At 48.1% G+C, this 27,896-nt stretch overlaps 1 protein-coding gene and 1 long non-coding RNA gene across 2 annotated transcripts in view; one reads left to right on the top strand and one right to left on the bottom strand.

Annotated features, from left to right (window-relative positions):
* LOC119383836 (uncharacterized) lies at nucleotides 1-26,682 on the top strand. Its single transcript, XR_005181762.2, has 3 exons — nucleotides 1-156; nucleotides 8,439-8,513; nucleotides 26,514-26,682. It is a non-coding gene; the product is annotated as an uncharacterized LOC119383836 (long non-coding RNA).
* The window catches only part of LOC119382004 (uncharacterized), a 118,069-nt gene that overhangs the window by 66,266 nt on the left and 23,907 nt on the right, over nucleotides 1-27,896 (bottom strand). The window contains exon 4 of the mRNA XM_037649747.2: nucleotides 13,951-14,566. Within this exon, the coding sequence (XP_037505675.1) occupies nucleotides 13,951-14,566 (616 nt within the window). The remainder of the gene's footprint in view (nucleotides 1-13,950; nucleotides 14,567-27,896) is intronic.

The following is a 27,896-nucleotide window of genomic DNA, read 5'->3' as shown; positions in this document are numbered from 1 at the left end:
TTAAAGTTTGACAATCTGTACAATCCATTTCCAGCACCCCGTTTGCCTTTGCTAATCACGCCTGAAGTCCACGTCGTCGTTGACTTCTTCATATGCAAGGCGTTGAAATTCATTGAAAAGAAAATTACGATATACGTGGCCATCTTGACGGCTTCGGTACGTATCATGTTGTCACAAGTTCGAACTTTTTCGAGAGTTAACTCAATTTGTCTTGCTGACGGCTGTACAACTTATGCAGCTCTTTCGGAAGTTTGTACACCTGCTGAGCACAAAGTGTCAATTTAGAAAGTTTGCCTTTTATTTGGACAATAATGGGGAAAGACGTTAAGTATGTAACCAAAGCAAAATAAAAAGAAAGATCATATATCACAATATTACCGTTGGATGAGGAAAAAAGGTGCACTTATTATTCAAGTTCACCTCGCACGTTACATCAGCTTTGATCATTTGAAAAATAATAATAATATATGGGGTTTAGCGTTCCAAAGCCACGATATGATCATGAGGAACGCCGTATGGGGAACCAGCGCTGGAGTTTCCGCGGACAGGGTGCGCCGCCCTGTCGGGCACGGCCGGAAACACTTGGGCATACAAACAAATACAAGTGGCTACTAACGTGAACCATGCCGCCATGCGCGATCCTCAAACGAGGAAAAAGAAGCGTCGAAACCGGCACTATTGTTGCATTCACAAATGCGACAATCAAAAATGTCTTTAGTAAACTGAAAAAAATAGTCCATAGCACAGGTGACTCTCTTCGGCCTCGCTTAAATATCCACCGGTGCACATGGGTTGGCGCGATGGAAAACATCACAAATCATTGATTTTGAAACTGGCCTTGCAAAAATTAAAGAAAGCACGTGACAGCTCAGGTTGTGTACTCATCGCGCCGTACATTACACATATTGTACTTACTCGATTGTAACATGATCACGATTGTAACACCGGGGGTGACTTTTCATTAGGTCCAGGAAGAAAAGTAGGATTTCGGTATCCGATTGTAACGCAAGGGTCGACATTAGGTTGCAAATATCTAGAAAAAAACTCGCGTTACATTTGAGTAAAACGGTATTATACTACGCCGGTTACAAAACCATGACCTCTAGAAAAGCCGTGTTGTCTACGCATGTTCCATTAGTGATCATACACTGCATGTCATACGCGGAACTACCACGAAGTAAATTGCCACTAGGTTCCTCAGAGGCATTTCTTTCTTTGTTTTGAAATATCAGGCTTAGACGACGGCCGATCGCAAGTTTGCAAACGGTCTGCAGCCTATGGATTAAAGCACGACCCCTGCGATATGTTTGTATTTCCGCTAACATCACTGATCTCCACTTTACACCGGCCTTTTTACATTTATTTCACGATTCACCGTCAACTTCAAAAAAACTTTCTTTTTTTAAGACTGCGATATGAGCATTTAGTGGGCACATGCAAGCCGCCGGTTGAAAATTCCGTAAAGGAAATCGTGTAGCGATACAGCTTCTGTAATATAGTACGAGAGATGCAACTACCGATTACTTAAATGTGATATGCTCTTTCAAAACAGCTGTCACTTACTCGGCCGAATGTTCTCAGTGTTGCCTGAGGCACTAATTTTATTCCAAAGCGGGCGCACAGCGACCACACTGCATACAGCGTCGAGCTTCGGGCATACAGCGTCGAGCGCAATTTGAACACACTTACGTGTAAGTTTACGTCGTACGGTGCTTGACACTTCGCCGGAAGGTCACAATCGTTGTCTCTGCGAAAAACAGCTTCTTCCACGTCATAGACATGCTTCGCATTGGACAGCTTCCGTCCTTTCGACAGCACACTCTTGCGAAGGTGCCCGTCCGCGCACATCACATCGCTGAAACCGCAGCGGAGAGTAATCGTTGGCATCGCTGCTCGCCCGGTGCGGCACAGTGCAGCGAAGTGTCCCGATCTTCGCTAGTCTTGCGCGTTCCAAAGTACCTAAAAAACGACTCACATCGAGCAAAAGCCGTGGTAGTGTCGAATGACGTTCAGCATTCAATTGAACGTACCGCGAGGTGCGTGAGGGCGCGTTGAAGCGTGCCGTCGTATGCTTCGCGGCGGCTCTGTACTACTAAATGTTTCTCAGCTAGCTGGGCAGGGCGGCGCATTGTGCAAACTTTAGGTGCGCCACCTGGGCAGCGCTAGCTACCCATTGGAGGGCTCCGGAAATTTCGATCACCTGGGGTTCTTTAACGTGCGCCTAAATCTAAGTACACGGGCCTCAAACGTTTTCGCCTCCATCTAAAATGACCCGCCACGTCCGGGATTCAATCCCGCGGCCTTCGGGTCAGCAGTCGAGCGCCACAACCACTAGACCACCGTGGCGGGGCGAGCATTTGAAAAAAACGCGTAAAGTATAACATAGATATGACTAACTACCCGTTGTTTGCAGACCGGCTAAGAATTGCGCAGCGAATTTTCCGGATTACTTCTCACTGCTTATGAAAGGGAAATTCAGTGACATTTATTCATTATCACTACAAAAATACCAAGTATAGAGTTGAAGAGAACTGGAAGAACGTTCAAGAGTGTGTGTTGGTATCCAGACAGAAATCGCATTTTCATTATATCTAGGGAAGTTGGAAAGTCTGCTAGATATGCAAAGTATTCTATCCATGCAAGCCTCAAGGTGCACGATTAGCAGATGCATCAAATATTTTTTCTGCAGATACTCTATTACAATACGAACAGCGTACGTACGCTCATTATTTGCTTACCAGCATGCCAGAAAGTGGATGCTGTGAATCGGTATTTAATTAGCATGGTTTATTTCTAAAACAAGCGTTTTCATTCTGAGGCACAATGTAATGGGAAGAACCAGCTTCATTTAGTGCACCGGGATTCATCACCGATCACCCAAATTTACCCTTTGAGTATTTCGCCCACATCAAAATAAGGCCCGGGCATAACGTCGCTGCAGTTTCCGCGAATAACGTAGTTTGTCGAAACTGTGGGGTTTCCGGAGATAACCTAGCCACGGCAGGTACAGGGTCGGATTATGTGGCCAAACATGGCAGTGACATTATCTAGCAGTGAGCTTACTCAGGCTGATAATGATGATGATAGTTATGATGATTTGACATCCGTAGACTTTTCCACTGCGCCCGATGCATCGAACACTCGCGTGGCATTCCCGCAAGACGTAGCAAGCAGCTGCACCAGCTGCGCTCAAAATAGCACAACTATAATGGCAGCAGCAACATCTCCAGGAACTCTGGCATGCGCAGATAATGTTGTGAGACTGCTCTATTTCAGCTAGGAAAGAACAGAAATATTGGAGCTTTGCGCTTGCAGCTTATTGTAGCAAATGTAGACATGGTTGGCGACGATGTCCAGAACATCAAAAATACCCTGATGTTATATTTGACCGTGCACCGCCTATCCACTCCACAGGTGACATTCTTTCGTTCATCAGGCGTACTTTTCCCGTATTATTGTCGGATTTCTACACAGCCAAGGGCCAACGCGCACCTATCTTTTCTTGCTTCCCAGTTCTCCAGAACTGCGCACGAGCGTTTTCCACCGGCCAAAGGAAGTTGCGTAGCAAAATGAGTGCACAAATATCCATCAGTTTGGTGGAGGATGTGCCAGCTGTAGTGAGCGATGCAGTGCCACATATTGTATATGTTTCCCGCTCAGAAAACTGCTGTGCATGTCATTCCTGCTTGAACGCAACGTTCGGAGGCCTTGACGTCGCGCAGAAAGCAACATTTCTAAGGCTGGAAAATTAAGACATAAAAAACTATTCACGCCTAAGGCGTATCAGTTCACCTGTCAGAGGAAACACGACTAAGCCCAATCTTTGTGCCTATGCTGTTCTTCTGAATGTGCAAGTCGCCTTCACGCAAATATCGTTTATCTGAGTCGCAACGCCATCACCTCCTGAAGCTCCCGAAAACTGGTTTATTTTTCAAGTATTGTTTCTTCATGTGGTATCGATTGAATAATCTTATGTGCTCGGTATCTCGAAAGAGATGACATATCGCTCTCTTCACCTTCGGCCGGTATACACCGCACTATTCCGCATTCTATATCAGCGCGGTTTGTGAATCATTTGACGTTGTAAGACTTTCTCCACGCCATTTCCTATGTAGATTTTGCGGCATACATCAGTACAGCTGGTCGCAGTAGTTGAGATGAGAAACACAGTGTATTTCGGAGTATTTTAAGCCCCCGTTTCTCCACTGCTCAATGGTAATTTCTGCACAAGATGTATCCATGTCTTCGTCCAGAAATTCTAAAATTCGACTGTCAAGGTTGAGCGTGGTTTCATCCTATCTCTCATCAGTGAAACAGTCTGATAGATTTCTTTCTGTGACACTATAAACTTACGCCGGTTTCCAGAAGTCACTCATATGATGCATAAGGCAGTCGTTAGGCAACATATGATGAGAGGTGACTCACGCAGGTGCAAACACACACACACACACACACACACACACACACACACACACACACACACACACACACACACACACACACACACACACACAAAACACAGAATTGACATGGAAGTTTTTCTCGTAACATTTGCCATGGAAAGGTGCTTTACCTTCACGTCAGCGCATTTGAAGCAGAAGCTACATTCTGTCATAGTACATAGGAACACGTGCCCCAAGTCAGTTTCCCAGCAACTTTACGATACGTGCTGATTTAACCATCGTTTGGGCTGCCGGAGTATTTACGAAGCCTAACAAAAGTATTTGTCTTCGTCCACTAGATGTGAAATAACACACAAGTAAAGAAATTGCAATTCCTCTGTTATTCGAAAAATGCTGCAGTCCGGCTTCAAGATTTGTCCTCTGGCGATATTGGTGCGCCGGTGTTGCCAACCGAAAGGCAATGTTGTGTTAGGGCCTGGTCGAAAGAGTCGAGTTCCCAAGGCATAGTCTGAGCCACATAGAAGTTAGGCATACCGAATTTAATTACGGGGACATACGTAGGCGTATGGGGACATACAATCGGGGACATACATAGACGCAGGTGGGTCGGGGAAGAGCGGGCGCATTCTGTATTATATGAAAGGACGCTAAGTCTTCTCTGTACTATACCTCTGCTCAGTCGCGCCTGCCCCGTCATTGTTTAATGGGAAGGGTTATGGCCATGCAGGTTTCACGGTAATGGTTGCCGAGGACCAGGCACGTTCGATTTCCAGAACTATCTATACACCTCCAAACCTTACTCCCTGAAAATCGCCGACCAAAGCCAGGGCGTTGTGAGAAGAAGGTCATCACTTTTATTCCTGCATACAATATAAAGCGTGCTTCCTTTCGGCCTTGACCAACGAGAGGGAATGGCGAGGTGGGGGGGGGAGGGGCGCTGCGGTAGTACTTCGCCCCCTAAGGGAGAACCTTGTGCACGCCTGTGGGGACATTTGTCCCGTGTTCATAAAATAATTGAGGACGAACGCAAAAGTACAAAAACGAAGCACCAATATCAGGTATCATAGCCACATTCAGAAGGAAAAATGTCGAAGAGTAAGCCCTGAGCCCTTTTAACATGAGACCTAAAGTCTCCTTCGGGCATGCGGATGACTGTTTCGCGCTTACAAACGTATCGAAAGTCATCAAACTAGTCATGCGCCTAAACACCATAGGAACCAACATTCCGCTCACTTGTAAACACGAAAAAGATGAACCCGTTCGATTACTTCATTTAAGGATGAGCCGAAAAGCATGCTCGCTACATTTCTGAGTCTACTTAAAATCCACGTATTAAGCCGTTACATACACCTTAAATAAAGTCATCCTGCAAGCCAGGAAGCGTCGGTAGTCAATCAAATGATAAAATAACCGAAACACATTCAACTCTGGAATTTTAAGAAACAAAGAAAAGCGGTTTTTGCCGTACTCCAAAATATCGACTACCCAAAAATTTTCATACGAAGAAACACTCCCTAGAAAGAAACAAACATAAAAAACATCCCCATTCCCGCGAACGAATATCTCTCTCGTTAGTTAAAGGTGCCAGTGAAGCTGTACCTGTGGTGTAAAGGGAAAGGTTGCCTGTAGCTATATAATACTGTGTCGCATAGTGAGAGCAAAGAATACGTGCGCCAATCAACGTCACAGCAGCTGCGAAAAATGCACAAAAGGAAATCTGTGTAAAATCCTCTTACACTGTTCAGAAGTTTACCTTGGCAGGCAGAGCCAGAGCGATGAGCGTGTATTCGATCTAAATAAGAGGGCGAAAAATGATAAAGAATGTTACTTAGTGGCTAACTGACATAGATGCACATTCATAATATGTTTTATTAAGTGGTGTATAGTTATCGCTGAGGCCGCGCATGTGCAGCGCAAGGAACTGTGCTCGGGCCCATTGTTTGCTCCACTTACAAAGAAACAATTACGACACTTTGGTGATGCATATAAATTTATTTCTTTATGTATTACAAACTGCACACCCATAGGTTGAAGCCGGTGGGCAGTTGCAATATCACATGATTCATACAGAAACTGACATAAAACTGAGCTTTGTATGAGCAACAGGCATATTAATATAAAAGCGACATAGAAAACTGCTTCGCACATAATGAGAATCACATATACACTAAACAGAAAAAAACTAAATATCAATTATAGACTATGTTCCGTGATTACTGTAGCGAGTAGAATTACAACACATGAATACGAAACAACAAAAAACAAAATTTCACTGTTTAGAGCAAAATAGCGTTATGCTTCGGCATAAAATAACGAAATGCTATTTTCGTGTGGAACGAGAGACGAAGAGGAAGGAGGAATGAATACTAAGAGGATGTCTGAGTTACTACGTTCCAACCTGAGACCGTGCTTGGAAAATAGGAATACTTATAAGCGCCAGGTATACAGAAATGCAGTATAGTATTAGCCTAGCAGCATTTAACGCATAAAATGCGGAGTGATGATAGACTGACGATGATTATGATGATACAGTTACCTTCATTGCCAACAGACAAGCTTCAGGGGGGGGGGATCGGAGATCTCTGTTCGTTCTGGTGGTGTTCCGCCGAGAGGAAGAGGACAGCCAATCGTGAAGCGGTGAGCGGCGAGCTTTCTGGAAGTAGACGCGCATCGTTTCTTCTCGGCAAGGGGACCGTATATTTCAAAACAAAGTGTTTCTCGCCTTCTAATATATACAGTTGTTATACGAAAAGTTATTGTTTTTATTGTCAACCTCAAACAGTTTCTGAAACAGCAATTGGTTTCAGTGCTGATATTTATTGGTGCTAATTTTTCTAACCTGCTCGCTATGTGAAGTCGCGCACGAGAACAAAAGAAGAAAAGTAGCGGTTGGCGCAGTTTTTCAAAATGTCGTCCCACCGGAATGTCTGGCTTGGCTCCCGGGTGTCGGAGCGTCAAAGGGAGCTTCTGCTGGCTTTTATGAAAGAGCGCCCACAGATCGCAACGCCGTCGTGCCCCGCTGGGGCCGTCGTTCACGAGTGAGGACCGGGAGGACACGTGACAGTAGCTGGTAGCGCTTTTGAACTAAGAAGTCCCTGCGCGTAAGACCACAGCCCAGTGGCAGGTCCGTTCATTTCGTTCGCACTGTTCGTTTGGAGAACCGAAAGTGACGCCGCACTCGCTCATGTCTTCAAACGCATCTCGCACCTCCAACCGCGAGAGAAGCACATTTCGCAAGCGCCATTTTCTCAAAATCAGCTCTAGCGGCAGCCGCAACCGCTGCATCATGCCATGCGAATCCATTTGTTCGCTCGAGAGAACGCGTGCGAACGGTCTCGCGCTCCGTTCGTTTGTAGCAGACGACATGCTCGTTATGACGCGGTATGACGTCATCAAAAAATAAGAGATCAAGCAAAAATAAAAATGACTACACCCCTCAGAGACGTGGTTTTTTCCGGCTTCGGCCAATCGCGTGCGCCGCCAGAATGGGGCGCAGAACAGAGATCTCCGATCACCCCACTCGTTATGACGCGGTATGATATCACCAAAAAAGAAAACATCAAACAAAAAAAAAGAAATGGCGACACCCCCGGCCTTGAGTGGCATTTCCCGCTTCAGCCAATCAGCGCACCTGTTCTTCCCCAGGAGAATGAACAAGCGGAGCGAACAGATCTCCGATCGCCCCCCAGGTTCGATAAGCTGGGGACGGTGTAGTTACAGTTTTGTTAGTATCTTTCTTTATCCGCATATCAAAGCGGTGTGTTTCTTCAGTTCCCTGATCCATGTTGTTCTGCGTCGCACTACATACAGAACCAGAATCTCAAATACTTCGTAAGGCTATTTACCCATCACTTGGTTTAAATAATTCATACACTGTTTCATTTTTTGCCCTTCACTTTAGAAACGTGATTTAATGTGTACGACCTCTTTGCACTGGCACTACGTATAACGGTTACAAATTAGTATTGCTTGTTCAGCGCATGCCAATATTTGGTGGGTAAATGTCTACCGATCTTTCTTTCCTTCTTCAAATAGGCCAATCTGCGTTATCGAAGCTTTGTGCAGCCAAGGGTTCAACTGCAAATCACCGGCATCACAGTGACAAAAACGGTAAACAATTATTCTGACCAGTTTGTTCGGCCAATTTTATTAACGGCATCCGCATATAAAACTTGTGATGTGATTGCTTTTACTTAACCGCAGAAAAAAACACCGTATATGAAGTAACTATAAGCAATTTATTCCATGCAAAGTTATCCTACGTAGTGATCGCTGTACGTCTGCATGCTTACAAATAAAATGTAAAAAAGTTTCGTGAAGAGGGGGTAATGTCGCTTCACCAAGCACCACTCGGGCTAATCCTATAGCATTACGAGTCGCTAATCACAGCCTAGTCAGTAAATTATAAATTTGAAGCAGTATTTTGCCACCCACCATACATACGGTTAAAATAAGCACCTGTTTCGTTCGCTCGGTAATCACCCAGTATTCGCTTACTTTTCTTGTCAGGAAACATTCTGAATTAATTCAGAATGTTTTCAAATCTTAATTGTTCTTCCCCGGATAAGCAAGGAGGTACCAAGTAAAGTTGGTTTTCCTTTGCACTTCATGCAAACGTAGAATCTATGTGTGGACAAAGAAATGATGTGGTGTGACTGCAAAAATAAGACAGTCGTCAACTTGTACAAGACTTCCAAATATCTTCTACGAGCCAAATGGAAGACTAGAATTATATTTTGAAAGTCATAAGCAACATTTTTATCACAACTGTGCAAAACTGTAGCGAGAAATAAATGCAGCGCGGAAATATTGCAAGCGTTGGAAGTCTTGTTGATAGTCTGCATGGAACATACAAGTACAGATTGTATTCACAATGGAATAGATTTAGGGTCGAATGAAAACGTTAGCGATAGGCCTAATTATCTCTAGTAAATCATTACATCGCCATTGTCTATGCTCGCTCTGCTACTCGTAAGCAGTGAACCGCTTAAGATAAACAAACCTAATGTTAGCGCTGCATTCTGCTAAAGAAACGAACGTTCTACATCACCAATGATTACGCACATAATGGCATGGGGTGTATTGCAACTGTCATTTCGTGACTTTGGGTTTGGTATAGGAGACAGCAACATTACCCCCAGGAGGAGCTTCTCATATCTGTTGAACCAAATGTGAATTAAAGGACTCTGGGATGCCTCGCGTTGGGCGCTTACGGGAAGCCGACAAATGAGGCTGTAAAGGGCGATGGGGTAGACACGTTTTGATGTAAGGCAAGCTCAGAGCAAAAGGAGATTCGAAGAGAGGCTAGGGAATATGAAAGAAAATAGAGGGGCGGTAAAGGTGTTCAGGTACTTGAATACGAACGGCGTTTACAAACATAAATAATATTATTATCTGGGTTTTAACGTCGCAAAACCACGATATGATAATGCGGGACGCCATAGTGGAGGGCTTTGGAAATTTCAACCACATGGTGTTCTTTAACGTGCGCCTAAATCTAAGCACACGGGCCTCAATCATTTTCGCCTCCATCGAAAATGCAGCCGTCGCGGCCGGTATTCGATCCCGCGACCTTTGGATCAGCAGTCGAGCGCCATGCCCACTAGAGCACCGTGGCGGGGGGACGTTCACAAACAGTGGAGAACAGGAACTAGGAGACTCACCTGCAAGTATGCGGCTGGCAGTGTAAGCGATATGACAACAAAGAGTGTTTAGTGAAAAGTCAGAGGCGGAGAGGATTTATTGAATGGCAGCGATGGAAACAAACCGGCTCTGAGTAACTACCGAAAGGGCATTTTATGCTAATTCAAGGGAAAGCGTTTTACTGCTTGAAGTGAGGTTGGGTTGCCTTGAAACGCGTAGTTGTAAAGCAAGATTCAGTACAGAAGAAGAAAAATCTACAAGCGCCGTGGAAGCTAAGGATACGACAGAGGACGCTCTGACAATGTGGAGATATGCTCACAGCTGTGTGCTTGAGCAGGCAATACGTGAAGCTTTCAGTTTTAGGGACCCCAGTGTAGGGTAGCCAACCGGAAGTGTTTCTGGTTAACCTCCCTGCCTTCTCCTTTTCTGTTTTCCTTCCTTCGTTCTGCGATAGAAATAAGTATGAAACGGTTAGAGTATTGCTGGCAGAAAAGTAGATGAAGGAGAAAAATAGTGTGGAAAACAAGGACATTCTGCCGGAAGGAGCAGAGAGTTGTGCTGTGAATTTATTTTTTTTTCTATAATATGATCGATTTATTAAAACTAGACAAGGCATTGGACCAACGTTTAAAGAAAAGTGTTTTTTCTGTTTCATTTCGTCGAGCCTACTGGCGCACGTGTCACCGCTCCGTCATAAGGGGCAAGCTCACAGTATAAATCCGTCCATTGAAGCGATTGTCTCGCAATAAACGATGTTATTCATTTCCGCATACTCTGAAACTAGCTGCGTCCCTGCGCCTTCCGTGGCGCCACCATCCCGACATGCACACGTTCTTTGGTTACGACGTCGGCGTACACGGTCACAGCGCTGACACCATGTCCTGAGCGACGAGGACTTAAGATAATCCATAGCGCGAGAACTATGCGTCCTATCAATTCACAACCATCTGCACTAAGCATGGAATTTTACAAGTGCATATTAGTAAGTTAGTGAATAAACCTTATTTCAAGATCCGGCTGGTTTCTGGCGCGGGCAAAACACGCAGGTAGAGACCAGAATACCTTGTCTCCCTATAGCCTCCCTGGCCTGCAGGATAGCCCATTTCTGGTTTTCGACCTTCGAGTTGAGCAGCGCTTTTAACTACCGCTACTCGAGGGCCTTAGGAGAATATATTGATACGTTGGGGCATTACCAGAGCATATGTTTCAATAAAGACATTTTTTTATAGTTTGCAAACATTCTTCGTGTATAGGAGTCTGTAGTTTTCGTTATTCCGCTGCTTGTTTTCTGTCTTGGCTCGGGTGAGGTGCGGGGAGGATGCGCTTGCCCCTCAGTTGTGGTGGGTGTATTCTGTATAGTTGCTAGTGTATCTTTGACTAATAGGTTGGTAGCGTCAGGGATGTCCATCACCAAAAGATCCGTTCGGATTGCGTGATAAGACAGTTACCGCGACAACTCGTGGACCAGCTCATTTCGGTTGGAATTGAGGTATCACTTTCTGTGTGCGCGGGAAGCAAGTTACGTATTTGGGTTCGTCTACTTTGGCTAGTCCTTGCAAACAAAATAGAGGGCTTGGTGTGATATCTGCCCTTGCGTGAAACTTGTGATAGCTACCGATGTGTCGCTCAGTATAAGTGTGTTTGTTGGAGGTAATTACCATTGATATGGCTACTTTCTCAGCCTCCTCTATCTTGTTGCCTGTGAACGTGCACGCGTTAAGACACGTGTAAGTCCGGTCAACCGCGACCGCTGTGTGGGCTAGCATCTTCAAAGAGAGACTTGCTGTTTGTTCCGTGTGCTTTAAAAAGTACGTTTTCTCTTCTGCGCGCCGCGTTGGTCGTGGGGTCACGTTTTTCTGCACCAAGTTGGCCACTATCTTAGCTCAGATTGCATTGTATATGTACTGTTTGGTCCCATGTGCTCCATGGTACATCATTCTCAAGTTGGTCATTAAGTTCTTCTCGTATTGATGATAGTGAGTCGTTTAAGTTGATATATGCGCGGCGTTTCCTCAATCTGTTCAGTGCATCGTGAATGCCTAGCTGGTGACCTACATCGGTGCTCGCATATTCCGACATTCTTAGCGCTTTTTTTAGTATTTCCGTATGCGCGCATTTATTATGTTTGTTTCCGCTTTCTGTCAGGTGTGGTGTGCTGCCACATATGTTATGTGACTTATTTCGAAGGCCCAAAGGAAACCGCACCGAAAGAACGAGCCCTCAAAAATTCCCTGCACTCATTCAGAGCCCGCGCCTCGTTCGGCAGACTTGATGCCTTCAGGTAGTATGCGGGGGCTTATTGGTCAGCTGTCCACTTGTTAAAGGTTCACGTGCTGCGTTACGCCATCCGGCAAAAAGAATTATTTTACCACACTCGCCGTCAGGGGCAACGAGCGGTACTCACTAACACTCTCAGGTTTCATGCACATGAGAGGTTTCATGTACATCCGATAAAGTAGACGAGGTGACGACCGCCGCTGTAGCTCATTTGGTAAGAGGATCGAGCGCGTAATCCATAGGGTGAAGGTTCGGTCCCTGCGGGCGGCAATTTGTCTTTAGGTCAACTTTACTTTGTTCACATCTATATCACAATTACTTATATAGGCCTAAAAAAGTAAAATAATGCCCCTATAGCATCATTGGCTTTATTACCTGCTGGTTTTAATTAAAGTTGCGTCAAACAAAGAAACGAGCCGTCAAACATTCCCTTTCTTCATTCATTCGCTTCGTTTTGTGCGTTTCTGACTACGCAAGCAGCGATAACAGCGGGTAGCCGAAAAGGGCGAAATCCTGGCAGGCTCAACACATCGCGCTGACATTTCCTGCGTGTGTTGTGCAAAAAGATAGGATGATGAGGAAATCGCTTAAAAAGGAATACTAGTGTAATAATACACGTTGGGCTGGGCTATGGTGTCAGCCATGTTCTTTATTTAGAACACCCTCATCTTCCTCGTCTTCCCTCAGTCCTTCTCTAACTTCTTCACCACGTCCACGTACACTCCCCCTCTTTGAAGACTCATCCCTCCTGGGATGATACATGAAGACGTTTTCAACAGTCGCAAACTCCAGCACACCGTCACCGTTTACATAACCAACCCTCTTGAGAACGCCTTGTTGCACTGCAGTCTGCACCACTCGATAAGGTCCCAAATACACCTGCTTCGTTCCGGGAAGGCCCTTTCTGACGAGTATCAGATCGTTCAGCTGTATCTTAAGTATCCGCGTGTTGTGGCGGCGGTCGAAGTTTCTCTTCATTTCTTCCCGATATCGCTGGTATGCTTCCGAAGTTTTTCGCTTTTCGCACAATTGCAGGCGGTCAGCAATGCGAAGCTGTTGATCAGCAGGAAGCACAGGTGCCTTTCCGAATGCCGCAAAATACGGGCTACAGCCGATGCTCGCAGTGTGCGATCGGTTGTGATGAGCAACAGCTGCATCCAAGCAGCATTTCCATCCGCCTTGAAAGCTTGGGTACATTGAAATGAACTGCTTCAAATCTCGTATTATTCTTTCAGCCATGCCATTTCCTGCAGGATGGTACGGCGCGCAGCGTCGCAAAGTAACTCCACGTTGCTTCGCCCACTCTTGCAAACGCTGGCTTAGAAACGCTGGTCCATTGTCTGATATCACTACTTTTGTACTCTTAAACATCTCACGGCTCAAGAGAGCAATCACACTATTCGCGTCTTCTCTTCCCGGCCGTGCAGCCACTGTTCTTGTGCACTGGTCTATTGCCACTAGGAAATACTGTGTTCTTCCTACTCCAACAGCCTTTTTCTTGAGCTCTGCAAAATCGACGTGGATAACTTCAAACTGTATGTCGGAGTGTTGAGGCAAGACCATCTCGTCCGTTCTCTGAAGGTACTTGGCTTTGTGAACTTGACATTGATGACAGGACTGAACATACCGCTGGACGTCATCTTTCATGTGTTTCCACTGGAAACGTTGATGGATCTTGCGATAAGTCCTCCAAAAGCCATCGTGTCCGCCTGAGTGCGGGGAGTCGTGATAAAGTTCCAAGATTCGAGGCACCATTGTTTCGGGGACTGCGAACTTTCCGTTGAGGAACTGGAGTTCTTCAGTTCCCTCCCACAACAGGTTTGCGTTGATGTTTTCTTGATCAGGAATGACCGCAAGTCTCGAAAGTGCATCTGCATCCTTTAGGTGCTCCCCAGGCCTGTGATGGACCACGAATGTAAACGGCTGGAGTTCGGCCACCCACCTAGCGATCTTTCCTCTAGGCTCTGCGAGGTTAAGGATGTAAGTCAAGGCTTGATGATCCGTGAAGAGCGTGAAGCTCCTGCCATCCAGGTAAGGTCTAAAATAGCGTACGGCCATTAGGACTGCCAAGGCTTCTTTCTCTGTAGTCGTGTAGTTAAGTTGCGCTTTCGAGAAGGTGTACGAATAGTATCCGACGACCCTCTGTTGCCGGCCCCGCGGACAGTCGGCACCTCTTTGGTAAAGCACTGCACCTGTGCCATAATAAGAAGCGTCGGTGTTCAGCTCAAAGGGCAACTTGAAGTCTGGAAGAGTGGGAACTGGATCAGATGAAATGATGCTCACAAGGCTGTGATAAACGGAATCACACTCTGCTGTCCACTGAAATGGAACATTCTTCTTAGTCATTTCTGTGAGGCATTTAGTTTTTTGTCGCATAATCTCTAATGAACGACCGAAAATGCCCGGCCAAACCCAGAAATACCCGCAAAGAGTGTAAGTCATACGGCTTCTGCATTTTTGCTATTCGTTCTACGGATTCCTGTTTCGTTGTCTTGGTTTGGCCATCAAATACTCTACCCAGAAACACAACTTTTCTTTGGAAAAACTCACTCTTCTTCTCGTTAATCTTGAGCTCGGCATCACAAAGTGCTTGAAGTACTCTAGCAAGATGGTTTGAATGTTCGTCCTCGTTGCGGGAATAAACAATTATATCGTCAATGTAGACGTTACAAAACTTCCCAAGAAACGGTCGCAAAACGTCACTCATCATCTTCTGGAACCAAGCGGGTGAGTTCTTCCATCCAAATGGGAGTCGATTATACTCGTAGATTTCAAAGGGCGTTATGAATGCAGAATATTTCTTGTATTTTTCAGATAGCGGAACTTGCCAAAAACCTTTGCATAAGTCAATGCGCGAGAACACTCTGCATCCACCCGTTTCATCTATGATAGAGTCTATACGTGGCATAGGAAACGGAAAAAGCTCTGTCTGCTTATTAATTTGTCTATAGTCTGCGCAGAGTCTAAGACTTCCATCTTCCTTAGGTGCAATGGTGATGGCGACGCGAATGGAGATGTGGATGGACGAATGATCTGTGCATCCAACATCTTTTGGATCTCGTTCTGAAGCCACATTCTTTTCTCCCTTGACATATTGTAGGGCTTTTTCTCACCACCGTCGTATCATCTAGCTTGAATGGTACCTCAAACTTTGTAGTTGCCGTAGGATATCCTTTCAAGCATATCAATTCCGGGTAAAGCGTCTTCACATCTTCACCTGACGATGGCTTCCTTAAATTCCTCGAAGGTGAAGTTAAAGTTGAAGTGTTGAGGCTGTGGCGCTTTTCTTCTGTAGTCACTTCTCCAGTCCAGTAGATGTTAAGGTGAAGGGCACTGATGGCTGGACGTGAAAGGAGTAATTCATAGGGCACTCCGTCCAATACCAGTGCTTGCGCAGCGACAGTGTTTCCGAGACACGATATGGTAACACAAGTCCATTTATCGTGAACATCTCGCCTTCCATCGTATCCGTGTACTGTTTTACTTTCTCACTCTCAACAATACTGGCATTTATGACTGTGACGCTGGCTCCGCTGTCAACTAACGCGCTCCTTTGCTTTCCATTAACAAAAACAGATATGTATAATAGACTTGTATGCGACAAATAAACAGCTTCTCTTGATGTCATCGGGCGGAAGCCGAGACCCTCTTTATTTAGTTTTTTGTCACGTCATCTAGCTCCTCATTATTTGGGACCTTATCGAGTGGTGCAGACTGCAGTGCAACAAGGCGTTCTCAAGAGGGTTGGTTACGTAAACGGTGACGGTGTGCTGGAGTTTGCGACTGCTGGAAACTACGCGAAGCCCGCTACCGTTGCCTCGTCTGACAGCTCCGTCGAGCTGTTCAACAAGTTTCTTGCAAATCAACAGGAACAGAACAGGTAGCAAAATGATTTAATGCCGTTGCTTGCAAACGTGACCGAACGAATAAGCAGACCGAGTCTCGAACACGTGAAGCCAGACATGTTTGATGGAGAGTCTAGCAGTCCCGAGTCCTGGCTAACATTTTACGAATATGCATGCAACGAAAACTACTGGCACAGTGACGAGGATAAAGTGAAAAACATGCGATTATTCCTCTCGGGAATAGCGAAGAGTTGGCATGAGTTGCGTGTCAACGCTCACAGCAACAAGCCATGGACAGAGTGGAAAGAAAGTTTTCTCAGCTCTTTTGGCGAGAACAAGGTGTTGCTATGGGACAAAGCAATCGCATTCAAGTACACGTCTGGATCTGCACTCAGCTATTTTTACGAGAAAAGGCGGTTGCTCCAGCTGGCTGACGCATCCTTGCCCGAGACGTCTGTGGTTCCGCTTATCATCCATGGTTTGAGTCCGGACCTCCAGAAGCAAATACAAGTGAGAGGACCCAAGACGGTTGAAGACCTTCTGCGGGGAATGCGAAACCTCTACCTCCAGGACCTAGGAACCCAGCGTCAAACCATGACACCTGCTGCAAGGTGTACAGGTACCACACGAGCTGACGAAAGACGCCCCTTTGCAAACTCGAAGTCTACCGCAACTATACGTGGCTGCGCCAATTTGTAATAATACACGTTGGGCTAGGCTATGGTGTCAGCCATGTTCTTTATTTAGAACACCCTCACCTTCCTCGTCTTCCCTCAGTCCTTCTCTAACTTCTTCACCACGTCCACGTACAAGTAGTAAAGGCGAAAAAAATCCAGTCTCTAGTCTTTGATCTCGGAGTGGTTTAGGTACCCTTTAAATAGGTTTGCCAGATTCGCTCACGACATATAGGCAGTACATCATCAATTACGGTTCACACTACGATTCACGGAACGATGTTGATCTTGTATGTTATGACATGCGGCGTTATCGGATCTGTCATGGACATTATCCTCTGCTTGTATGAGCGATATTTCATTCATGACCCTGCGCGGCTGTGGACTGTGGGCCACATATCTCATCCAAATCACAGGAGCAAGTAGCGAAGTTGACGTTGATAGAAACCAATGTGCTACCAAGCTTGCGTGCAGACCCTATGGGGCAGCAGCACGATCATCCTTGCTGTGGGAAGACGACAGAAGCGGGAAGCTTTCTCATGGTTAGTTCACCGTTATGGAGATATAAATTCATCAACAGATGTCCTTTTTAGTTATTCATGGTGACGAAATAATTTCGCTGTACATCTGGCTCCGTGAACCACCACTACGTGGCTGGCGCTGGATGCTGGCAAACCACCGACGTACAAGAAACAAGTTCTTTCTTATCAACCTTGCCCACGAAGGCAAAGTATCGCGATGCACCTGTTAAGGGCAACGGCGAAGTCATAGAAATGCGCCAAGGTTCCGTTACTAACTGACGCGGCAGTCGGGAGCCTTTAACCTGCAACATAATATACTTTATTGCTAGATTATATGGTACACGTTACATGCACGAGGAGTAGATGCCGTTCTGAAACTGTCCGTCTATGCCGCAATGTATCCGCTCTAGAGGTGTAGTCAGACATTTTTTTTCAGGGGGGGGGGGGCACCTCCTGGATTTAAAGTGCGGGCCAGGCAGGCAGATGTGGTCAAGTTATTTTCGGCTCTGTATGCCATAGCGAAAATAAATTTCGGGGAGGGCACAGGCCCGGTGTGCCACCTCCCCTGGCTACGCCACTGATCCGCTCATACAATCCACTCGCCAGTGTGCGCCGTCGTCGTCGCGGCTGCATCACTCTGTTTTCCGAAGCTAGGCACAGCTGGTGAGGTTTGGGACGGCTCGTCATAACCTGTGTCATACTTGTCGCAACGTCGCTGTTGTCATGACGAGGTTAGTAGGGAGGTGCAGCAAGTTGGTTGAACTTCAAGTCAATAAAAGCTTGCTTTAAGTGCGAAGCATTCCTTGGATAATGTTTGGTATTTGAGCGTTATCTATCTATCTGTCTATCTATCTACCCATCTATCCATCTATCTATCTATCTATCTATCTGGCCCTCTACGTGTCGGAGCTCTCATGATCGCCTCCTTAACTTGGTGTAGACCATAACTGAAATGGGATGTAACATGATTTGACAAATATGACTGTCGGGTCATGACATGAATAACGTGAAAATCCTGCCGCGTACGTCGTCAAACCCTTTCTTCCAGACACATGTGGCACATAACCGTTTACCACGGGCCGCGGTGTACTGGTATGCGCCACAGGTGATTGACAGCCACCCAGGAACGGCAAGAGAACAGACATCGGTAATTTAAATGCCAGAGCGTTAAGACAAACTGACATCGGCAGCGTTTACTCGACGAATTTAAAGAATAAAAATTAGGATCCCAGCAAGAATCGAACCCAAGCATTCTGCGTGGCAGTCAGGTATCCTATCACAAAGCCATGCCAAGCCTCTAAACTGGTTTGGAAAAACAGCTGTGCAGGCATAATGTCGGTCGAACGTCAGTTGCGGTTGTGGGGCTGGCTATCCAATTTTGCAAGAATGCAATAAACGCTACATATGTACTTCTACGATACAGGCGTCCTTCACAAAAGTTACGTGTGATATTCACAATATTTCACCATAAAGTGGACTTAAGTTTCAATAATACTGACGTATGTACTTTAACGTGAGGGCTGATCGCACCATGAGTTACCATTTAAACGCCAGTTGTGTCAACGTGCCTGGTAAGCCCAAGATGTGCACACAGCTAGTACACTTACAAAAACACGTCGATCCACCTCGTAACGCTTGGCTCAAAGCCTTATAATGCAGCGTAGAAGTACTCGCTGCCTGCTTCGCATGAAACCGATTCCGACAACGCGTTGGATCTGGCCAATTATTTCTCTGTCTGTTGTACATATATCACAGCTATCCGTTTAAATTACGGAAAATTAGGTGCAGCATATATGTGCATAAAAGCATGCATTCTGTCTTTTCATTATGTTTACATTCCATTACCAATTGAAATTATTCTCCTGGCATTCAGTGGTGTAGCCAGGGGTGGCACACCGGGCCCATGCCCCCCACCCCCGACTTTTTTTTTCTGCCATAGGATACTGAGCAAAAAATGACACTCGACCACACTTACCTGCCCGCACCCCATGTCGGACCCAGGGCGTGTCCCCCTCTCCCGACCAAAATATTTTGTAGTGGGCAGTGTGCTTGCATCCACGGTGAAAGACCAAGAGACCGACAAGCTCGAATATTGTCACGTGGTCGTGACGTCGACGAAGACAACAGTGAGCACGTCCGAGATGAAACTGTTTATTTGGCCGAACTTGTGGCCGAGAAACTTAAAAGCAATACACTGATAGCGGCGAACAGTGCGTCGACCGTCGATCAACTGACAAGCGGTCAAGTGCGTCGGCTTTTATACAGGCGCTATCGAACTTTCCGGCAATATCGCTGGTGGCAGCGTTATCTCTAGACCACGGTGTAAGAAAAATAATTTAGGTGTGGACACTCTCCGCCCGCCGCGAAGGAGAGCGCGTCCAGATAATGTTCGCCTTTAATACATGCGCCGGCCGCAGTTTCGTGGGGGGCGCTGCGACATGGGGGCTTAAGAAACCTATTGCGACGAGGCGAACGCGCGTTTTTCTTCATTTTTTTTTCACCTCATTGCATTTTTTTTAACCGTGCACGCTAGCAACTAGAGCAAGGAACGCATACCGCGTTTCTCGCGACCGTGCTCGCGACCGAAAAATGCGACGTGCGGCGAACGCCGGAATTGGCTGCACGGCGTTAGAAAAAAAAAAGGATTATACTTCTTACGTTGCGTTGCGTACGTAAAAGCGCGGCGTCTTGCTTAGAGCGCGTGAGCAGTCTTTCTGCTCGCTGACTTCTCACGTGCGCAACGCCGTTACGGACGCTACGCACGCAGCTCGTCTTCTATAGTACATGCGCCGGCCGCGGTTGCGTGGGAGGCGCTGCGACATGGGGGCCGAGAGGAGGAAAGAGGCGAACATTATGTGGACGCGCCTTCGGGCGGAGTGTCCACACCTAAATGATTTTTCTTACACCGTGCTCTAGACAAAGCTGGAACATTCGCGTACGGGGCGCAATCTTAACAAAACGATCTACTACACTCGCGAAGCTTCTCGAACACTGCTTCGCGGACAGCGTCGAGCGTTGAGAACCGTCTCTGCCGGTCAAACCCGAATACATCAAAACAAGACAAGAAGTGGGCGTGGCATTGCCCCCCCCCCCCTGAAAAAACATCGTCCCGATGCTTGTGAAAGAACATAGAAGAGAAAAAGACAAGTGCATACACAAGTAAATTACAATAACAAAGAAAAAAAATAGAGTCCCCAGGTTCACTAACGCGCAAAAAACGGCTTAAGGCGCACGACATGGACGACTTCAGGTCGTGCGCGGCGTCGCTAGGAGCTCGTAATGCCGTCCGGGATGACCTCGTAGTCAAGAGCGCCGAGGCGTCGAAGAACCTTGTATGGCCCGAAGTATCGCCGAAGGAGTTTTGCGCTAAGCCCACGTCGGCGTATCGGCGTCCAGACCCAAACACGGTCGCCGGCTGGTATTCCACGAAGCGTCGTCGAAGATTGTAGCTACGGCTGTCGGTGTGCTGCTGGGTCTTGATGCGCAGGCGGGCGAGCTGTCGAGCTTCTTCGGTGCGTTGTAAGCGGCGGCATCGAGATTTTCTTCATCGGGGACGTTGGGCAGCATGGCGTCGAGTGTCGTCGCCGGGCTCCTTTCGTAGACCAACTTGTACGGCGTCATCTGCGTCGTTTCTTGGGCGGCCGTGTTGTATGCGAAGGTCACATACGGAAGGATAGCATCCCACGTCTTATGTGGCCCCGCCACGGTGGTCTAGTGGTTATGGCACTCGACTGCTGACCCGAAGGTCGCGGGATCAAATCCCGGCCGCGGCGGCTGCATTTTCGATGGAGGCGAAAATGTTTGAGGCCCGTGTACTTAGATTTAGGTGCACGTTAAAGAACCCCAGGTGGTCAAAATTTCCGCAGCCCTCCACTACGGCGCCTCTCATAATTATATCGTGATTTTCCGACGTTAAACCGCAAATATTATTATTATTACGTCTTATGTTCGACGTCGACATACATGGCCAGCATGTCGGCGATGGTCTTGTTTACCCGCTCGGTGAGGCCATTTGTCTGTGGGTGGTACGCTGTGGTCCGGCGGTGGCTTGTTTGGCTGTATCTCAGTATTTCCTGAGTTAGGTCAGCAGTAAACGCCGTACCTCAGTCGGTGATGAGGATCTCTGGGGCGCCATGACGCAGGACGATGTTCTCAACGAAGAACTTCGCTACCTCGGCGGCACTGCCTCTGGGCAGGGCCCTTGTCTCGGCATAGAGGGTGAGGTAGTCGGTAGCTACGACGATCCATTTGTTTCCGGTATTGGACGTCGGAAACGGTCGCAGTAAGTCCATCCCGATTTGCTGGAACGGCCGTCGAGGTGGCTCGATAGGCTGCAGAAGTCCGGTCGGCCTAGTGGGCGGTGTCTTCCGTCGCTGACAGTCCCGGCAGGTCTTTACGTAACGAGTGACGTGGGCGGAAAGGCGCGGCCAGTAGTACTTCTCCTGTATTCTTGCTAGCGTGCGATAAACACCCAGGTGTCCAGACGTCGGGTCGTCGTGCAGAGCCTGGAGGACCTCTGGCCGCAATGTCGAGGGTACCACGAGAAGGCAATCGGCTCGAAGCGGTGAGAAGATCTTCTTTAGGAGAACACCGTTGCGCAAGAATAACGACGTCGGCCGCGTGAATACCTTTCGAACAACAGTGGTCCTGCCCTCGAGGTATTCCACAAGGCCCCTGAGTTCCGCATCCGCTCGCTGTCGTTCGGAGAAGTCGTCGGCCCTTCTGGTTCCCAAGAAGGAGTCGTCCTCCTTGTCGTCCTGCGGCGGTGGGTCGACGGGGGCGCGAGACAGGCAGTCAGCGTCGGAGTGTTTTCTTTCGGACTTGTAAACGACGGTAATGTCGAATTCTACAAGTCGTAGGCTCCACCGTGCGAGGCGACCTGAAGGGTCCTTCAAGTTAGCTAGCCAACACAATGCGTGGTGGTCGCTCACAAAGTTGAAGGGCCTGCCATAGAGGTAGAGGCGAAACTTGGATTCAGCCCAGATGATCGCTAGGAACTCCTTTTCTGTTCGGCGTATCGGCGTATTCGTCGAAATGCGCTGGTATCGTATCGGAGGCATCTGAAGGCGTCGTTTCAGTTCTTGGAATGCTTCGATTTACGCCGTTTCCCACCTGAATGGTACGTCAGTCTTCGTGAGGTGAGTTAGCGGTTCGGCAATTCGTGAAAATTCCTTGACGAAGCGCCTGTAGAAGGCGCACAAGCCGAGAAAACGGCGCACAGCTTTCGTGTCGGTGGGAGCGGGCAGGCAGCGCTGGCAGCTGTTTTCCGCGGGTCTGGACGAACACCACCCTTGCTGATCACGTGGCCCAAAAACAGTAGCTCCTGATATGCAAAGCGGCACTTTTCAGGCTTCAAGGTGAGGCCAGAGGTCTTGATTGCTTGTAGTACAGCGTCAAGGCGCCGGGGGTGTTCGTCGAAGCTTGAGGCAAACACCAAGTACACAAGGCAAGTCTGCCACTTCAATCCAGCCAGCACGGTGTCCATAACGCCCTGAAACGTCGCAGGTGCCGAGCAAAGACTAAAGGGCATAACCTTGAACTCCAAGAGGCCGTCTGGTGTTATAAAGGCAGTGTTCTCTCGGTCTCTCTCGTCGACTTCGATTTGCCAATAGCCGGTCTTGAGGTCCATCGACGAAAAGTACCTCGCGTTGTAGAGTCGATCCAGGGAGTCGTCTATCTGTGGGAGAGGGTAGACGTCCTTCTTCGTGATTTTGTTCAGGCGGCCATAATCGACGCAGAAGCGTACGGTTCCGTCCTTCTTCTTCACTAACACCACGGGTAACGCCCATGGACTCTTCGACGGCTGGATGATGTCGTCGCGTTGCATTTCGTCGACTTGTTTCTTTATGGACTCGCGTTCTCGCGTCGGAACTCTGTACGGGCTCTGCCGGAGTGGCCTGGCATTTTCCTCTGTTATGATGCGATGTTTTGCGAATGGGGTCTGGTGGATTCTTGATGAAACGCAGTCCCTGTATTTCAAGAGCAGGGTTTTGGGCTGTTCTTTTTTATGCTTCGGAAGGCTAGCAATGACATCGAAAGCTGGTTGAGGATCTTGGTTCGTCAGTGTGGGCTCGGAAGAATCGGCGATGGTGGCTGCCACAATTTCTTCGAAGTCGGCGACTGTCGTGCCTTTGTTTACGTGCTTATACTCGTTGCTAAAATTTGTGAGCATCACTGTTGCTTTGCCTCCCCGCAACTCTGCTATTCCTCTTGCGACGCAAATCTCGCGGTTAATCAACTGGTGCTGGTCGCCTTCAACGACGCCTTCCAGGTCTGCTACTTTCTGAGTGCCGACGGAAATGATGACGCTGGAGCGAGGGGGAATGGTGACCTAGTCTTCCAGCACATTCAAGGCATGCTTCCCTGGCGGCGTGTACCGCGGTAATGCTTTTTCTGTAGATAGTGTTATCGACTTGGATCTGAGGTCGATGACTTCACCATGAAGGCCTAAGAAGTCCATACCAAGGACGACATCTCGCGAGCAACGCTGAAGGACTACGAAGCTTGCGGGATAAATCCGGTTGTTGATGGAGACCCTCACTGTGCAGATTCCTGCCGGCGTTACTCGGTGACCTCCAGCTGTCTGGAGTTCGGGGCCTTCCCAGGCGGTCTTCACTTTCTTCAGCTTCGTCGCGAACGGTCCACTGATGGCAGAATAGTCGGCTCCAGTATCGACGAGAGCGGTGAAGTTGTGGCCGTCGATGAGAACGTCGAGGTCACTCGTTCGTCGCCTACCGCTTCGATTTGGTCGCGGCGTCGGTTCACGGCTACGTCGGTTTGTCCCGCTGCTTCGACGTTGCGTCGTCAGGTCTTCTTCGCGCCGTGAAGTTTCGACGTCATGGCTTCGTTCGGGTTGCGGCGTGTTCTTTAGATTTCGTTGCGGCGTTGTCGTCGGTGGCGGAGGATCTTCGGTATTTCGTAGCAGAGCAACCGCACCTGGGTGTTGGGTGTTGGGCCAGCGGGCTGCGTGTTGGGCCAGCGTATGGTCGGCGTTGAGGGGAGACGTAGCGGCCTGGCGACAGCGAACGGGAAGGTTGTCGGGGCGTCCATTGCGTTCCCGCGAGGTAGTCGGCGATGTCACGTGGTGTTTCCCCTCGCTGTGGACGCGGTGCGTTGATGGCGAACCCATGCAGTCCCATCTGTCGGTACTGGCAGCGGCGGTAAGTGTGGCCAGCTTCCCCGCAATGGTAGCAGAGTGGGCGGAGGTCGGGGGCGCGCGAAAAGTCGGTCTTCCTCGGCGTGTATAGCTGGCCGGCTGGCGGGCGGTATGACGTCGGTGGCGGCGGCGGCGGAACTGCTGGGGCGGCATGGCGTCTTGACGTGGGCGAGGAGGGGAGGCGTTGCGTCGGGCTGCAGCAGCATAGCTCACTGCTTGCAGCTGCGGCTGCGCTGACTCGGGGGTGCCCAGAGACTGCTGGATTTCCTCTCGGACGATGTCAGCGATCGAGGCAACTTCAGGCTGTGGTAAGGGTAACAGCTTGCACAGTTCTTCCCGCACGATCGCTCCGATCGTTTCACTCAAGTCGTCGGAGCCGATGGCATGAACAGCTGGGCTGTCTTGAATCGATCGGCGATTATACTGCCGGTTGCGCATTTCCAGCGTCTTCTCAATCGTCGTCGCCTCTGAGATGAATTCTTGGACTGTCGAGGGTGGGTTCCGCATCAGCCCAGCGAAGAGCTCTTGCTTTACCCCTCGCATGACCAACCTGACTTTCTTGTCCTCATGCATGGCTGGGTCAGCGTGGCGGAACAGTGTGGTCATTTCCTCTCCAAAGATTTCCTCTAGCAAGGCTGCGGCCCTTTCTTTTCTGACGACGCTTGCAAACGTCTGCAGGAAAGCGCTGCGAAAGGCGTCCCGAGTTCGAAGAGTGGACTCCCGATTCTCGAACCCGTTCCTTGCTGCGTCTTCAAGGTAAAAGTAAACGTGGCGCAGCTTGTCTCCGGTGTCCCAGTTGTAGAATGTTGAGACCCTTTCGAAATTCTCGAATGACGACCCGCGGAAGGTTGGCGGCTCCTTGGGCTGCCGGAGTAGGATCGGCGCAGGCTGCACGGGGTCGGTCATCGTCGCTGCGGTCGGTGTTGGGACCTGGGGCTGCATGGTTTGTTCGGAAAGGAGCCCGTGCTCTGGCTGCAGTCCCTTCTGCCTGCGGCTTGTTCGACGATCCGGGTTTTCTTTGCCGTCGTCCTCATCACGGCTTGGGCTTGGGTCAGCGCTTCGCGGGGGCGTCCGGCTCATGGAAGAAGCAGCACCTCCACCAGATGTCACTTGGTCGTGACGTCGACGAAGACAACAGTCAGCACGTCCGAGATGAAGCTGTTTATTTGGCCGAACTTCTGGCCGAGAAACTTAAAAAGCAGTACACTGATAGCGGCGAACAGAGCGTCGACCGTCGATCAACTGACAAGCGGTCAAGCGCGTCGGCTTTTACAGGCGCTATCGAACTTTCCAGCAATATCGCTGGTGTCGGCGTTATCTCTAGACAAAGCTGAAACATTCGCGCGCGGGGCGCAATCCTAACAAAACGATCTACTACACTCGCGAAGCTTGTCGAACACTGCTTCGCGGACAGCGTCAAGCGTTGAGAACCGTCCCTGCCGGTCAAACCCGAATACATCAAAACAAGACAAGAAGTGGGCGTGGCAATATCTTGGCCATGACATCAGTTTGATTCCCCAGCTAATGAATGTTTGTACGCCTTGGGCCTTCTGTTTCCAGAACTTCACAAACAAAATGGTGGTCCATCGCAATCAAGATGGATTTTTTTTTCTTCAACGCCGTAATTTCGTTCGAGTCGCTTACACATGACTATCTCACTTTCGTAAACTATTTCTTTTGTTAAATAGATAGAAAACCATCTCGTAAGCCTGTACCTTTCCTGAAATAATATAGTTGCATAGGGTGGTGTGAAATGTAGAAACATTTTAGGAAATGATCCTACGAGAAGGTCGCTTTTACACAACCGCTGACGTAGCGCGAATCATAACGTTAACCTTTATTAGTTAATGACAACGAAAACAATGTGGACACAGTTTCGCATCAATGTAAGCAGCATATGTTCATAAAGAATAGTGATTTCGTCGAGCGAAACGATAAACGCGTCCATGAAATTTCTGTTGTTTACATAAATGCACGAACCTTGTTCATTTCAGCGAGATGACGAGCCCTATATGGTTCATGTTCGCGGATATGAAGCTACGCGCAATATTCTTCACGTGGAAACCAGAGCCAAGTTTAACGACCATGTAATGAAGCAGCCGTATTTTGACAAGACCGACATTGTGTTTCTTCTAACCGGGTAGGTCGTCTGAACCTATTTTCAGATCTTGGCAATACCTCCTTTGTACACCAAGTAATGTTATTTTTGTGCGAGATTCGCTAGAGGCGATTTATTTGCACGACGCACACACTCACCGCAACGTTTTAAATTCTAACTAGCGGCGCATAAATTTTGGCCGATCCGCAGTCTTGGTTTTGTCTGGTCTGCATTGGGAGCGAAAAGTGCATGTGGCGAAGGCGTAAGGAGTAAATTGAGGCTTTCCAAATTCACGTAGCTGTTGTTATAAGCAGTTACTATAATTGTTCTAAAATTTCCAATTCCGTGCTCGCTTTCACTGAATCTCTCGCAGCGCTGAACTTGTCAGGTCAGTGCCTATTAAGCACACTATTTCCTTTAATGTGTCCGTTTGAAGAAGTAAGCAGAAACTAGTCAAATGCATCAAGAAAAAAAAACGCCAGTGCCATTATATTTAGTTAAAATCTTCAAAGCCGTCAAAACTTTCTGGAATTTGTTTGTAAAGCAGAAGTATTCCGATAACGACAAATATTCTACAGGCGTTCCTCAACCATGCGGCGTGTTTCGCGCTTCATTCGCACCCCACGGGGCCGTATGCACGAGTCTGCCTTCAGTAAAGAGGGAAACTGTGCCACCCACATTGTGCACTGCTTATTGAAGCCGTAGAAGTGACCCGATATGTGGCCAATGGTGGAGATAGTCGGATTCACAAGCCCTACAGAAGTATACCACAAAAAACTCGTTCCTCCACATATCCGCATAGCAGTAACCAGCCCATTTATTTATCTGTTATATTAGAGCGAAGCGAAACGAGCTCCACGAGAGTGCTGCGTGTGCGCCCTTGTTTCCTTGGAGTTTGGAAATTTCCATGCTGCAGGTGGAACGAAAGAACTTCTCGAAAGAGGACATATGCCCACGAACACGCCTGTGGGAAGCGCGATGTTCAGTTGGCAAAAAGATAGCGCGACAATCACGCTGACGTCACTGCACTGTTGAAATATTGACTGAGTGGCAGCGCTTACGCGTTCGCACGCGGTGTTCCTTTGGAAATCGTCTCAAATGCCGCACATGCGTTTATGACCCCATGCTCGTTCATGTAGCCGTTTTTATCAACGCTGCTATCGCACTCTCCGCACTGTCTTCCTGTCATCACCGCCGTATCGCGAGCTCGGAGCAAAGTCGTGTTTCCGAGAAGCTCGGATCTTCCTGCATAGTACCCTAGGACTATACGATATGCACA

This window comes from Rhipicephalus sanguineus, chromosome 2 (genome assembly GCF_013339695.2).
Source record: "Rhipicephalus sanguineus isolate Rsan-2018 chromosome 2, BIME_Rsan_1.4, whole genome shotgun sequence".
NCBI classification, from domain to species: domain Eukaryota; kingdom Metazoa; phylum Arthropoda; class Arachnida; order Ixodida; family Ixodidae; genus Rhipicephalus; species Rhipicephalus sanguineus.
The sequence above is the reverse complement of the archived record's forward strand: the minus strand, read 5'-3'. Positions and strand labels throughout refer to the sequence as shown.